This window comes from Xyrauchen texanus, chromosome 48 (assembly GCF_025860055.1).
Source record: "Xyrauchen texanus isolate HMW12.3.18 chromosome 48, RBS_HiC_50CHRs, whole genome shotgun sequence".
Taxonomy (NCBI): domain Eukaryota; kingdom Metazoa; phylum Chordata; class Actinopteri; order Cypriniformes; family Catostomidae; genus Xyrauchen; species Xyrauchen texanus.
The window spans coordinates 2,133,401-2,148,134 of NC_068323.1; the positions used below are offsets into that span (position 1 = coordinate 2,133,401).

Below are 14,734 nucleotides of genomic sequence, written 5' to 3' on the forward strand. Positions count from 1 at the left end.
AAAGTACAGTAGTGTTGTGAATTTATTAGTGATTCTTGCTTTAGCAAGGCACCACCTACTTTTGCTTTGACCTTCGTTTGGGAATTTTCCAATATTTCCTTACCCAATTCTTCTTGTTCCACCATAACTTTGGTGTGTAACTCCAACACCATTTTTCGTATGTCCAAAATCAAATAAACAAGGTGTCAAATCAACTGCCTCTATGAAGAGGTGTGCTATGATTTTTATAAAAGATCCAAATATTGTGCAAAATATCCTTAGATTTAAACTGAAAATGAATCAGTTGGATTATATCTCAGCACCAGAACATCATAGTGACATGGGGGTGGGCTCTTTTGACTCTTCCTAGCTATGCCTTAGCAACCATCAAGAGCACCCTTGCAACCATATTGAAACATGACCAAGTGATATCTTAGCAGCAGAACATTTTGGAGACATGGGGGTTGGCTTTGGACTTGAGGCAGTGTACTGAGGCCCTAAACCTCTTGAGCTCAGCTGCACATTTTGACTGCCACCTCCATTTATTTCACATCAACATTTGATAGCTCATCTTTGCTAAAAATTGGTCTCATATTACAGGAAACCCCACAAAAATAAAATGTTCAATCTTGTGATGAACATACTCTTTTAAATGTTTTATCCTCTCTTTAAAATCCTGTGATTTGGGCTCTGTCTGGTCTATGTAGCGGCAAAAAGAGTTAGTTAATTCCACTTGATGGCAGCAAGTTCTAGGAAAAAGACATTACCTCTATAGCGGTTGTGGTGTAATCACAACAACAACAAAAAATACAGTTTATATTTGGTATATGACTCTATTTCAGTAAAACAATTCAGATTCCAAGCTTTCAAATAGTACCACATGTTGCTATTTATGTATCCAGGAGCTTTTTTATTTTAAATGTAAATTTATTACACACTCCTGGCCGCCAGAAGCTCAAGAGGTTTAGGGCCCAAGACATATCTTGGCACCAGAACATTGTAGAAAAATGGGGTGGGCTCATTGGGGCAGTGTAAATGTGCCCATGGTTGGACATTGTGGTTATGAATTTGCCACAGCAAGCACCACTCACATTTTCTACAGAAAGTTTTTACATTAATTGTAGTTGTTGCTGTTCTTAATATGTTTAAGCACAAAACAAATAATAATTGTGGAAGGTAAACCATATAGTGGTCAAAACAACATAATTGTCAGTGTAAATTTAATAACAATGTTGACAAAGAATTATGTGTGACAAATGATTTCTCTCCTGTGAATCATTTAGGCTGAGTGGTTGTGGCCTATCAGAGAAAATCTGTTCATCTCTTGCTACAGTTATTACTTCAAATTCCAGTCTGAAAGAGCTCGACATAAGCAACAATAATCTGCTGGATTCAGGAGTGAAGAAACTGCAGAAGGGATTAGAAAATACAAACTGCAAACTGGAGAAACTCCGGTAACTGGATTTAATGAATGATTTTCTTTCATCTTAAGGTTAAGAAACTTAAGAAAGGGGGAAGATTTTTCCTATTCCAGCAGTAATGATGAATTGTGTTTTTCCACCAACTATGAAATTAATAAATGCACTTTAACTTTTTACATTATAATACTGTTTGTTTCAGTAAATAATTTATTTGATAAATGTAATTATTATTTTGCACTGATTTCTGTAGGGTTCCAGACTGTGGCATTACTGAACAAGGATATAAAGCTTTGTCTTCAGCTCTGAGATCAAATCCTTCACACTTGATAGAGCTAGATCTCAGAGGAAATGACCCTGGAGAATCAGGAGTGAAACTGCTCTATGATTTACTACAGGATAAAAACTGTAAACTGAACACACTGAAGTGAGCCCTGAAATAATACATAATAAATGTTATGCTCTACTTATCTATGAATTGCAAACCATCATCTTATAAGTGAAATAATTATATTTTAGCCACTGGTTCGGAACTGAAAACCAGTTATTTTTTAAAACAGATTCTAGTTTTTAAAAATGACTGGAACCACATGAATTCACATGAACAAAATAAAATAAAAACTGTTGAAGTCTCACTAGCCTGAAGCAGATCATTAGACTACATAACAGTCTAAATATTACTGTTCAGTAATAGTGTGCTTTAGACCTGTGATACATAAACAAGCAGTGCAGTTACTGACTAGTTGTTCACATGACAATGTGTAGTTAAAAATACACATGAGTTTTGCTGTAATCAGAAGAATTGTATTTAAAAATATATGAATGAATGTAATGTTTCTTATTTGCTTAAATTTTAAATATATAGTTTGGATCAACAAGTGAATTCCATTTATGCCTCTAAACGTCTGCAAACACACCTTTTACAAGATTTGTTTAAATTTATTTCTGATATTATCTGCTTGGTAGATATGTGTCTCACTCTAGTTTAGACTATTATGTGCCACATTTCTACTGTGAATCTGGAGTCAGTTATCATTAGTATAAATTTAACTAATTAACATAATGGACAAATAAAACTTGGCAGCTTCAGAAAGGAATAAAAATGTAAGAAGATTATTAGAATAAACAAAATGATTAAAGACATGTCTTTTCCATGAGCACTTGGCCACTCTCAGAAAAAAATTAGATACTATTCTTGTTGCACTAATCTCTGTCTTGGATAGTGTTTTACCGGTGCAACTAAAACTTTGTAATGCAGAAAGTTTTGTAGTATTGTCTCTTGAAGCTGAATCACTTTTGTGTTCTTCCTCTTTTAAAATCACTTTGAATAAATGTGTCTGCCAATTGAATAAATGTAAATAGAATTATTTTCAACTTTCTGTAGGTTTTTGAAAAGTTCTGCTGCAGAAGAAGCGTGCAAGTATCTCTCTGACGTTTTAGGTGAAAATCCATTACTGCTAAAAGAACTGGATCTGAGCAATAATAAATTAGGTGATCTGGATGGAGAGAAGCTCTCAGCTCTATTGATTGACTCTCATAGCAAACTGGTGAAAATTAAGTGAGTACACGCTTTTGATTTTATACATTATAACTATTACATAAAAGAAATGTCAGCCATATGTATTAGCATATGTAAAGGCCTGTTGTACTGATGTATGTTGAAGAACAAGGCCAAATGAATGCTGTTTTTCTGTTTAGGTTGAACAATTGTGACCTGACAGAGAAAAGTTGTTCAGCTCTAGCTAGTGTTCTCTCCTCTGATACTGTTCTGAAAGAGATTGATCTGAACAACAGTACTTTGATGGACTCGGGAGTAAAACAGGTCTGTGAAGGACTGAAGAATCCTCATTGTAAACTAAACAGACTGAAGTGAGTACATTTATCCATCATCTACACTGTCTGCTACTATTATACTTGTACATATTTTCACATCTTTTCACCTCCAGAAGTTATAATAATGTAGGCATACTAATATAGTGTCCTAGCATTCATTCTGCAAAAAAACGTTTTGTGGCCCACATGATGTCATCACTTAAAATGATCGGACCCACTTTATATTACATTAATGCATTTGGCAGATGTTTGCCTTAGCTACACTGTAAATCCCAACTCGCTCACTCTACTTTTTGTGGAAACGGCTTGCACATAAATCTTTTAGTTTAGTCCAGCAGAGTAACATGAAAGTTTTGAGTACGCTTGACACAAATGTAGGTACTACATGTAGGTTTCTACTCAAAGTTTTTAAATGGTAAATGGCCTGCAATTATATAGTGCCTTTTTAACCTTAGCGGTCTCATTCACCCATGTATACACACATTTACACACCAATGACAGCAGAGCTGCCATGCAATTTGGCCATGCCATTGGGAGCAACTTGAGTTTCAGTGTCTTGCCCAAGGACACTTTGGCATTTAGAGTCATGTGGGCAAGGAATCTAACTGCCAACCCTGTGATTTAGTGGCCAACCAGCTCTAACACCTGAGCCACAGCTCCGCCACAACCTGAGTTAGATTTATGGGTATGCAAGCCAGATGCAGAGCTCACTGCACAGAGATGAATTTGAGGTCAAGAAGAAAAAGACGAGACTGCTTTATTGTACAAGTATTTTATATGACTTGGAATAGAGAAAAAAACATGTATAAAGTTAGACAAACTTTATATGTAATATTATAAATTATATGTTGATGTTAAAGAAAGATATATTACCATAGACAGAGCTTAAAGTTTTGCTTACATAGGACGCAAAGCAAAGACTATTTAAATAGATTTTTGGAGGCAGACTAGAAGTTACAACTGATGTCACCAACTTGGCAGTTACCAATAGACAGGTCATCTTTAAAAGACTGAAAAAATGATGATTACATCAGATGCTGCTTTGTTTGGTCAGTATCTCTGTCGCTAGAAGCCTTGCGGATGTTGCCTTTGATTGAAAAATGTTTTTGACTTTTGTACTTTATTTTTACTTTGTATTTGCCTAGAATGTTTTGACTGTTTTGACTTGGACTGTTGATCCAATATAGCGGCACGGTTGTCACTTAGCCTGACTTTTACGGCACATGGACATCGGAGCAATCAGTGTTCGTGTCTACCATAAAATATAAGATTCATGGAACAACCAAGCTGCATGATGATCTGCAGGAGTTGCTACGCGAACTCTGCTTTCTGTGGAGACCAGGCCTCCAGTCCTTGGTGTCGTCTGATGCCGGCGCCTGGGGGAGGGGACGTCATAAGCGGTGTGCGAGGAAGTAAAAGCACGGCAAGAGGGCGGGGGTCTATGCTAGGCTAAAAACAAACCATAGCGGGCTGGCTTTCCCATCTATCCTGCTCTCAAATGTTAGCTCCCTGGACAATAAACTGGACTACATCTGACTCCAGCAGACTATGCAGCGTGAGCTTAGAGACTGCTGCGTCTTTGTTTTCATGGAGACATGGCTCAGTAACAGAGTTCCGGACGCCGCCATTCAGCTAGACGGGCTTGCCTCGTTTCGTGCCGACAGAAATGCAGCTTTGTTCGGTAAGACTCACGGTGGTGGCTTGTGTGTTTACATCAACACGGAATGGTGCAATAACTCTATGCTAGTCTCTAGTTACTGCTCATCGCTGGTGGAGCTTGTGACTGTTAGATGCAGACCTTTTTATTTACCATGGGAATTCACCACTGTTATTATAACCAGAGTTTACATTCCCCCCAGTGCTAACGCTAAGGAAACGCTCTGTGAACTGTATGGGGCTATGAGTGAACTGCAGAACGCTCACCCTGACGGACTGTTTATTGTCGCCGGAGATTTCAACCATGCAAATCTATAGACAGTGCTCCCTAAATTCCATCAGTATGTGGACTTTGCAACGAGAGGAGCGAACACGCTTGATCTTTTTTACACAAACATCCCAGGCGCGTACCGGGCGGAGCCCCACCCCCACTTAGGCTGCTCAGACCACATCTCTGTTATGCTAATTCCAGCATACAGACCGCTCATCAGACGCACAAAACTGCTCCAGAAGCAGGTGAAAACCTGGCCAGCAGGAGCCATCTCTGCTCTTCAGTACTGTTTTGAGTGTACTGACTGGCACATTTTCAGGGATGCTGCAACATATGGCGACTCTACCAACTTGGAGGAATAGACAGCATCAGTTACCAGCTGCATCAGCACGTGCATTGATGATGTCACCTTCTCCAAGACCATAACCACACGCTCCAACCAGAAGCCGTGGATGACTGCGGAGGTGCGTGCGCTGCTGAGGACCCGAGACTCCGCCTTCAGAGCAGGCGACAAGACTGCCCTAAGAACAGCTAGGGCCAAACTGTCCCGGGCCATCAGAGAGGTAAAGCGCGCACATGCCCAGAGAATCCACAGTCACTTCCAGGACAGCAGCGACATGCGGTGCATGTGGCAGGGCATCCAGGCCATCACCAACTACAGGATAACATTAGTTACCTGTGACAAAGATGCCTCCCTTCCAGATGCGCTGAATGACTTCTACGCTAGGTTTGAAAGACAGAATGAAGTGGTGGCAAGGAAGACCACCCCTCCTCCCAACAACCAGGTGCTCTGTCTTACCACAGCTGATGTGAGGAAAACTCTACATAGAGTCAACCAACGGAAGGCTGCTGGACCAGTCAATATTCCTGGCAGAGTGCTCAGAGGATGTGCAGACCAGCTGGCAGATGTTCTTACTGACATCTTCAACATCTCTCTGAGCAGCGCCGTCGTTCCAACGTGCTTCAAGGCCACCACCATCGTCCCCATGCCAAAGAATTCTTCAGTGTCCTACCTCAACGACTACTGTCCCGTCACACTCACACCCATCATCATGACGTGCTTCGAGAGGCTCGTCATGAGGCACATTAAGACCCAGCTGCCCCCCTCACTAGACCCGCTGAAGTTTGCGAATCGTCCAAACTGTTCAACAGACGATGCCATCACTACCACCCTCCATCTGGACCTCACCCACCTAGATAAAAAGGACTCATATGTTCGAATGCTGTTTATAGACTTCAGCTCAGCATTCAACACAATCATTCCTCAGCACCTGATTGGAAAGTTTAACCTGCTGGGCCTGGACACCTCCCTCTGCAACTGGATCCTGGACTTCCAGGGAGACCTCAGTCAGTCCGGATCGGGAACAGCATCTCCACCACCACCACATTGAGCACTGGGGCCACCCAGGGCTGTGTGCTCAGTCCACTGCTGTTCACTCTGCTGACTCACAACTGTGCAGCAATACACAGCTTGAACCACATCATTAAGTTTGCCGATGACACGACCGTGGTGGGTCTCATCAGCAAGAATGATGAGTCAGCATACAGAGAGGAGGTGCAGCAGCTAACGGACTGGTGTAGAGCCAACAACCTGTCCCTGAATGTGGACAAAACAAAAGAGATGGTTGTTGACTTTAGGAGAGCACAGAGCGACCGCTCTCCACTGAACATCGATGGCTCCTCTGTGGAGATCATCAAGAGCACCAAATTCCTTGGTGTTCACCTGGTGGAGAACCTAACCTGGTCCCTCAACACAGCTCTATTACCAAGAAAGCACTGCAGTGTCTCTACTTTCTTCGAAGGCTGAGGAAAGCACATCTCCCACCCCCCCATCCTCACTACATTCTATAGAGGGACTATTGAGAGCATCCTGAGCAGCTGCATCACTGCCTGGTTTGGGACTTGCACCATTTCGGACCACAAAGCCCTGCAGAGGATAATGAGGACAGCTGAGAAGATCATCGGGGACTGTCTTCCCTCCATCAAAGACATTTACAAGAAACACTGCATCTGCAAAGTAACCAGCATTGTGGACGACCCCACACACCCCTCACACAAACTCTTCATCCTCCTGCCGTCTGGCAAAAGGTACCGAAGCATTCGGGCCCTCATGGCCAGACTGTGTAACAGCTTCTTCCCCCAAGCCACCAGACTCCTCAATACTCAGAGACTGGTTTGACACACACACACACACACACACACACGTGTCCTGAGTTGCACTTTAATTATTGTCACTTTATACCTGGCTGCTACCTCAATAACTGCTATGTGCATAGAACACTATCTCATAGTATGTTATGTTTACATTTGGCATTTTTAGAAACTGTCATCTTTTTGCACTACTGTGTACTGATCGGCACTGCACTGTCTCTCACTGTGCCTATTGTCCTGTTAATTTTTAGTAATTTATTGTACTGTCCCATACCTTTTGCACACGTTTGCACATGCACTTTATATAGGTATGTTATTTAGTCTGTGTAGTCTCATGTGGTTCTGTGTTTGTTCTATGTTGTTTTATGTAGCACCATGGTCCTGGAGGAATGTCTCGTTTCACTGTGTACTGTACTAACTGTATATGGTTGAACGACAATAAAAACCACTTTGACTTGACTGCTAGAAACAAAATTGTAACCAATAAATTTAATTTTATTGATAACAAGAAATTTGCCTATCGAGGCTTTGTTTTTTGCTGTTTTATCATTGTGAGCAAGAGCATACCACAAAGGAGTCCTCTGTCCAGATTGTAAGTATAATTAAAAAAATGCTTATAATTTAGGCCAGATTCGATTTACTTTACTTAACTTGAGATTAATAAAAATAAGGTAAAAGGTATTAAGATACACCCTACATTGGGCGACATGTTATTTGACATCAAAATAATCTACTGAATATCCTAACACCACTTAACCCTATTATTTATTTATCTCAGGGAGGATTGGAGAGTGAAATAACATTAAGCAAAGAGCAATATAAATTACTTACCGTCCTAAGGTAATAGGCCCCACTGTGGTACGTTTTTCACTCAAGATCTTCAAAACACTAAAAACAAAAGCTTCGGTAGGCTTTTTGTAATCAATAAATGTTGTTTAATTTGTTAAAACGTTTTTCAATTGAACAGCTAGATTGAACCCTATGCAACTGCACCACCTATAATTTAACTTTATGGTTGCCTTCTACACATCCATATGTAGAAATACAATACAAATAATGAAATTAGCAATGTTTATTATGATAACATTCTTCTCTCTAAACAATGGTTCCAAAAGTGTCCCTTTGCGCCTCCTGGTGGTGATTTTGCAAATGTGTCTCGTGTGTGAGAATTTAATGTTTTACAGTGCATTAATCCCCATGTTAGTAGTGGTCAGTCTGGTTGGATACCCACTGTATATAACCTACCTGAAAATGTATGGACCTTTTAAAATGAAAGATACAAAAACATCATATTGGCTTATATATGATCATCATAATATCATTATAAAAATCATTATAAAATCAGTTTTAAGCAAAGTAAAAAATGAAAGAGAGTGCAGCCCTCAAGGCTAAAGGGGTCCTGCTTTCCAACCCACCCAGCTTTATAAAGTTGAGTACCCCTGGTCTAGGAAGATTATCTAGATAATATCAGTTTGAGCTAATTATGATTCAAATTGCTTGTGCATTGATTGTTTTGTATCTCAATGTTAATTTTTAAAATAACAAAGTGATTGTTTTATTTTTGTAGACTTTCAGACTGCAGTATTACAGGGGAAGGATACAGTGCTCTGGCTTCAGCTCTGATATCAAACCCTTCACACCTAATAGAGCTGGATCTCAGAGGAAACGACCCTGGAGAATCAGGAGTGAAACTGCTCTATGATTTATTACAGGATACAAACTTTAAACTGAACACACTAAAGTGAGTATTGTATGTCATGTCCTGTTCCACAACCTCAATTCTGAAAAAGTTGGGACAGTTTGAAAAATGCTAATAAAAACATAATGGAGTGATTTGTAAATTATATTTACCCGTTGCTATATTTATAGCACTACATCTTCACATTATATGATGTTTTACCTTGTGAATGTAATTTAATTTTTTTAAATGTACAGTATTTTCAAATCAGATGATTGCAACACACTCCAAAAATTTTAGGACAGTCGTGTGTTTAGCGCTGTGAAATATCACAATTTCTTCTAATAGCACTTAAACATTTGGGCACAGAGGACACAAGTTTAAGTTTAGAAAATTGATTTTGCCACCATTCATCCATTTTGCAAATCTTCAGCTGCACAATTGTATGGGGTCTTCATTGCCATCTAATGTGCTTCATAATGCACCACACATTCTCAGTTGGAGACAAGTTAGGAATGCAGGTAGGCCAATCTAGTATCCACACTCTCTGATTACACAGCCATGCACTTGAAATCTGGCCAGTATGTGGTTTCAAGTTGTCCTGCTGGAAAATGCAGGAACGTTCCTGGAAAATACAGTGCTAGATGGGAGTATATGTTGCTCCAAAATTTGTACATATCTGTCTGCATTAATGGTGCCCTCAAATATGTGCAAGGTACTGACACACCCCTGGCCCATACAGACACTGGCTTTTGGACCTGAAGCTGATAACAGCTTGGATGTTCCTTTTACTCTTTGGCCCAGTGAACACAGTGACTAAGCTTTCCATGTAAGATGAGACTGAGCCCAGAGAAGTAAGCAGTGTTTCTGAACAGTGTTGATGTATTACTTCTCCTTTACATAGTAATGTCTTAACATGCATCTGTGGATGCAGCGGTGAATGTTGTTTTCTAACAAAGGTTACTGAATTAATCCCAAGCCCATGTTCATGATATCCATTATAGATTAATGCAGTTTTTAAGACAGTGACATCTGAGGGATCAGAGATCACATGCATTCAGAAGTGGTTTTCGGCTTGCGCTTTACATACAGATATTTGACCAGATTCCTTGAATCTTTTAACTATATTGTGCACTGTAGAGGGTGAAATGCCCAAAATCCTTCCAATCTGACTTTTGGGAACATTGTTCTCAATGTTGTCTTGAATGAAATCTTGAATGATTCTTGCTCTTGAGGGACTAGGCTGTTTTTGGAGGCTCCCTATATACTATGACATGATTACTTCACTTGTTTAACATCTCCAGTTTCACATCACCTTGTTTTTAATTCAACTCATCAAATTGTTATTAGTCTTAAATTGCCCCTGTCTCAACTTTTTTGGAGCATGTTGCAATCATTTGATTTGAAATTACTGAACATCTTCAAAAAAACAATTCAATTCATAAGATAAAACATCATATAAAGTGTAGTTGTAGTGCTTTCAATGGAGCAAAAACCTTGTTGGTTTTATAAGCATTTTCAGAAATGGGGTTGAATGATGGTGTTTATTATTGTAGAAAGACAGGTTTTGTTACAGTAAATAATTATTGTAGATGTATTCAGCGAAATGTATGTTAAAAACTTAATTTGAATTTGAACAGTAAAAAAAAAATTCAAAAAAAGTTTTTAACATCTTCTGTTGGTTTAATCTATGCATCTTGTGAGTGGGTAAAGTTGCACTAGATCTACTTATGTAATAAATAATTATTGGGCATGTAATGTCAATGTGTACTTCCTCTCTCTCTCTAGATTATTACAAAGTTCTTCTGCAGAAGAGGCCTGTCAGTATCTAACTAAAGTTTTAAAAGTTAAAAATCCTCTACTCCTGAGAGAACTTAAACTTAGTGGACATAAACTAGAAGACTCAAGAGTGAATCAACTCACTGCTCTACTGGAAGATAAACACTGTAAACTCAACAAACTTCTGTGAGTATTGCTTCTACCAGATAAAGACATCTGTTATCTGTAAAACATTTGGAAATTGACTGAAAATGCGAATGTGAGAATGTAGTGTGGGTTGTGAACAGTTATATTGTTGTTTTATTTTTAGTTATAGTAATTCTTGCTGATCGTATTATTTGGAATGTCATAAACACGTTTTTGAAATAATTTAAATCATACAATGATTAAAACAATTAGGGCTGCAAAAACGAATCAATAAAATTGTTAATTATTGATAATGGAAATCATCTACAACAAATTTAAATATCAATTTGTTGGATATATGCGGCAAGAATGGAGGAGCTCCATCAGTGACGTCACTTTACAGCCCAGTGAAAATGTGTTGCATGATGAAACTTGATTGAAAAACAACAGAGACCAGTTGAAGTGGGGGGAAAAACACAATCCAAGTTGTCCAGCATGCGAAAGCATTTTATAAACACTTCAAAGAAGATCAAACAAACAGGTTCATGTGGAGCGGTTTGCTGTTTCAGTTGTGTTGAAAGAGGGCATGTGCTGTTTGATGTGCTCAAGAGTTGTTTCTATCCAAAGCATAACTTATGTTTTACCTCTATTTTCTATGTATTATAATTTATAAGTTATGAATTAAAAATCAGGTGTGTACTGTATTTCCATGTATTTCACAAAACTGTTTGTTTTTATCACATGTGAGTCTCCGTTAAACTTCACCGAGCAAATGAGCGCTCACATCCATGTCAAACTGATCACAATGGAGAAAGGAAAAGCCATCATTTTGATTAAACTTGTGCAACATCATAAATCAATTTTGGTTTCAATGTATTGAGTTATTTAGCTTTCATGGATATAATGTCTCGGAAGTCAAAGTGTGCCGGTTTTTAAATTGTTTTAGGTTATTTCTCCTCCTCAAAAGAGCACATGTAATACAATGAGCAACAATGCTATTTTCAGCGTGATAGTGGATCTGCACAGAATTAACAGATGATTGTACTATATTTAACTGTGTATATAATGCTGAATATAATGCATAATAATAATGCTAGGGGTCCTGATATTTGATAGTCCTCCTGATAATGCCAAATGTGATGTCTGATATCACCAGTAAATTTATACCATGGCAAACATTATTTTACTGGATAAACACACACATATTTTTAAAAGAATAGTTTAGCTACATGTAATCAGTGACAATGCTATTTTAAAACCTACAATATTAATTTAAAATATATCAAATGTATGTAATACATTTATCAGTGACAATGCTATTTTAAAACCTACAATATTAATTTAAAATAGATCAAATGTATGTAATCAGTGACTGTGTTCAAGCATATGTATCTAACTTAATTATGTATTTTTTAGCTGGGCAGAATTATTCATATTTCTATTCTGGTGTCACCATTGCCCTCTGCTGGGTTGATTTTCTGTCACACTCCATCCGTGATGGATCATCATACAATAAATAGTACTTTTTGTCCATTTTTCAAAGTAAATGAAAGGAAATGTTTTGCATATGTCCTGAAAGCAATAATAATATTAATAATAATAATAATAAACTCAAACTTTTCACATTTCAGGCTTTATTCAAAGATTTGTGAGAGTATAGAATCATGAATTCAGTACTGTAGATCCGGACGCCCTTTATATAAAAAACATATTTTGATTAAATACAGGAAATAACATTTGTTTTTATCAGATTAATCTAAGACTAATTCATTATCAAAATAATCGTTAGTTGCAGCCCTAAAAACAACATAATTGTCGGTATCCAATTAATAACAATATTGACAAAGTTCTATGTCTTAACAAATTATTTCTCTCCTGTGAATCATTTCAGGCTGAGTGATTGTGGTCTATCAGAGAAAAGCTGTTCATCTCTAGCTACAGTTATTACTTCAAATTCCAGTCTGAAAGAGCTCGACATAAGCAACAATAATCTGCTGGATTCAGGAGTGAAGAAGCTCCAGAAGGGATTAGAAAATACAAGCTGCAAACTGGAGAAACTAAGGTAACTGGATTTAGTGAATGATTGTCTCTCATCTTAAGGTATATTACTGTAGTAAACTAAAGAAAGGGGGGAGATTTTTCCTATTCCAGCATTATTGATGAATTGTGTTTTTCACCAACCATTAAATTAATAAAATACACTTTATTTTTCACTTTATGTTTGTTCAAGTAAATAATTTATTTGATATGTAATTATTTCACACTGCTTTCTGTAGGGTTTCATACTGTGGCATTACTGAAGGAGGATATAAAGCTCTGTCTTTAGCTCTGAGATCAAATCCTTCACACTTGCTAGAGCTAGATCTCAGAGGAAATTACCCTGGAGAATCAGGAGTGAAACTGCTCTGGGATTTACTGCAGGATAAAAACTACAAACTGAACACATTGAAGTGAGCCATGATATAATACAAAATATATGTTATGCTCTACATATGTATGAATTGCAAACCATCAGCTGATAAGTGAAATAACTATATTTTAGCACTGGTTCGGAACTTACAACCTATTATTATTCAGAACAGATTAAATTTTTTTTAAATGACGAACCATGTGAATTCATGTGGTTCCATGGTTGTTCACATGTTAAAGATACACATTAGTTTTGTTGGAATCATTAGAATTTTATTTGAAAGAAATATAAAAAATTAAAAAAAAAAAAAAAAATTAAGGTGGAGCGTTACCAGTTGGATCTGGTGGGGCTTACATCGGCCTGACAGTTTTGGCTCTGGATCCATACTCCTGGATAGGGGATGGACTCTATTCTTCTCTGGAGTTTCCCAGGGTGTGAGGCGACGGGCTGGTGTGGGGATACTCACGAGTCCCCGGCTGAGCCACTACGTTGGAGTTTACCCGGTGGATGAGAGGGTCAGCCTCCCTACGCCTCTACGGGTTGTGGGGAAAACTCTGACTGTTGTCTGTGCATATGCACCGAACAGCAGTTCAGAGTATTCAGCCTTCTTGGAGACCCTGAATGGAGTCCTGAATAGGGCCCCAGTAGGGGACTCCATAGTGATGCTGGGTGACTTCAACGCACACGTGGGAAATGACAGGGACACCTGGAAAGGCGTGATTGGGAGGAACGGCCTCCCTGATCTGAACTCAAGTGGATGTTTGTTATTAGATTTCTGTGCTAGTCATGGATTATCTATAACAAACACCATGTTCGAACATAAGGATGCTCATAAGTGTAGCGTGGTACCAGAGCACCCTAGGCCGAAGGTCGATGATCGATTTTGTAATCGTGTCGTCGGATCTGAGGCCATATGTTTTGGACACTCGGGTAAAGAGAGGGGCAGAGCTGTCAACCGATCACCATCTGGTGGTGAGTTGGGTCAGGGGTGGGGAAAGACTCTGGACAGACCTGGGAAGCCCAAGCGAGTAGTGCGGGTGAACTGGGAACGTTTGGAGGAGGTCCCTGTCCGTGAGATCTTCAACTCACACCTCCGGGCGGAGCTTTTCAGGCATCCCTGCGGAGGTTGGGGACATTGAACCGGAGTGGGCAATGTTCAAAGCTTCCATTGCCGAGCCGCGGTGGAGAGCTGCGGCCTCAAGGTTTTAGGTGCCGCAAGGGGTGGTAACCCTCGAACACCGTGGTGGACACTGGTGGTCAGGGAAGCCGTCCGACTGAAGAAAGAGGCCTTCCGGGATTTGTTGTCCCGGAGGTCTCCGGAGGCAGTTGCAAGGTACCGAAGGGCCCGAAGGGCTGCGGCCTCGGCCGTGAGGGAGGCAAAGCAGTGGGTGTGGGAAAAGTTCGGAGAAGCCATGGAGAAGGACTTTCGGTCC

General features: G+C 39.2%; 1 protein-coding gene across 1 annotated transcript in view; it reads left to right on the forward strand.

Annotated features, from left to right (window-relative positions):
- Nucleotides 1-14,734, forward strand: part of LOC127639456 (uncharacterized) — a 160,057-nt gene that overhangs the window by 103,335 nt on the left and 41,988 nt on the right. The window contains exons 32-35 of the mRNA XM_052121510.1: nucleotides 8,876-9,049; nucleotides 10,775-10,951; nucleotides 12,783-12,953; nucleotides 13,168-13,341. Of these exons, the coding sequence (XP_051977470.1) occupies nucleotides 8,876-9,049; nucleotides 10,775-10,951; nucleotides 12,783-12,953; nucleotides 13,168-13,341 (696 nt within the window). The remainder of the gene's footprint in view (nucleotides 1-8,875; nucleotides 9,050-10,774; nucleotides 10,952-12,782; nucleotides 12,954-13,167; nucleotides 13,342-14,734) is intronic.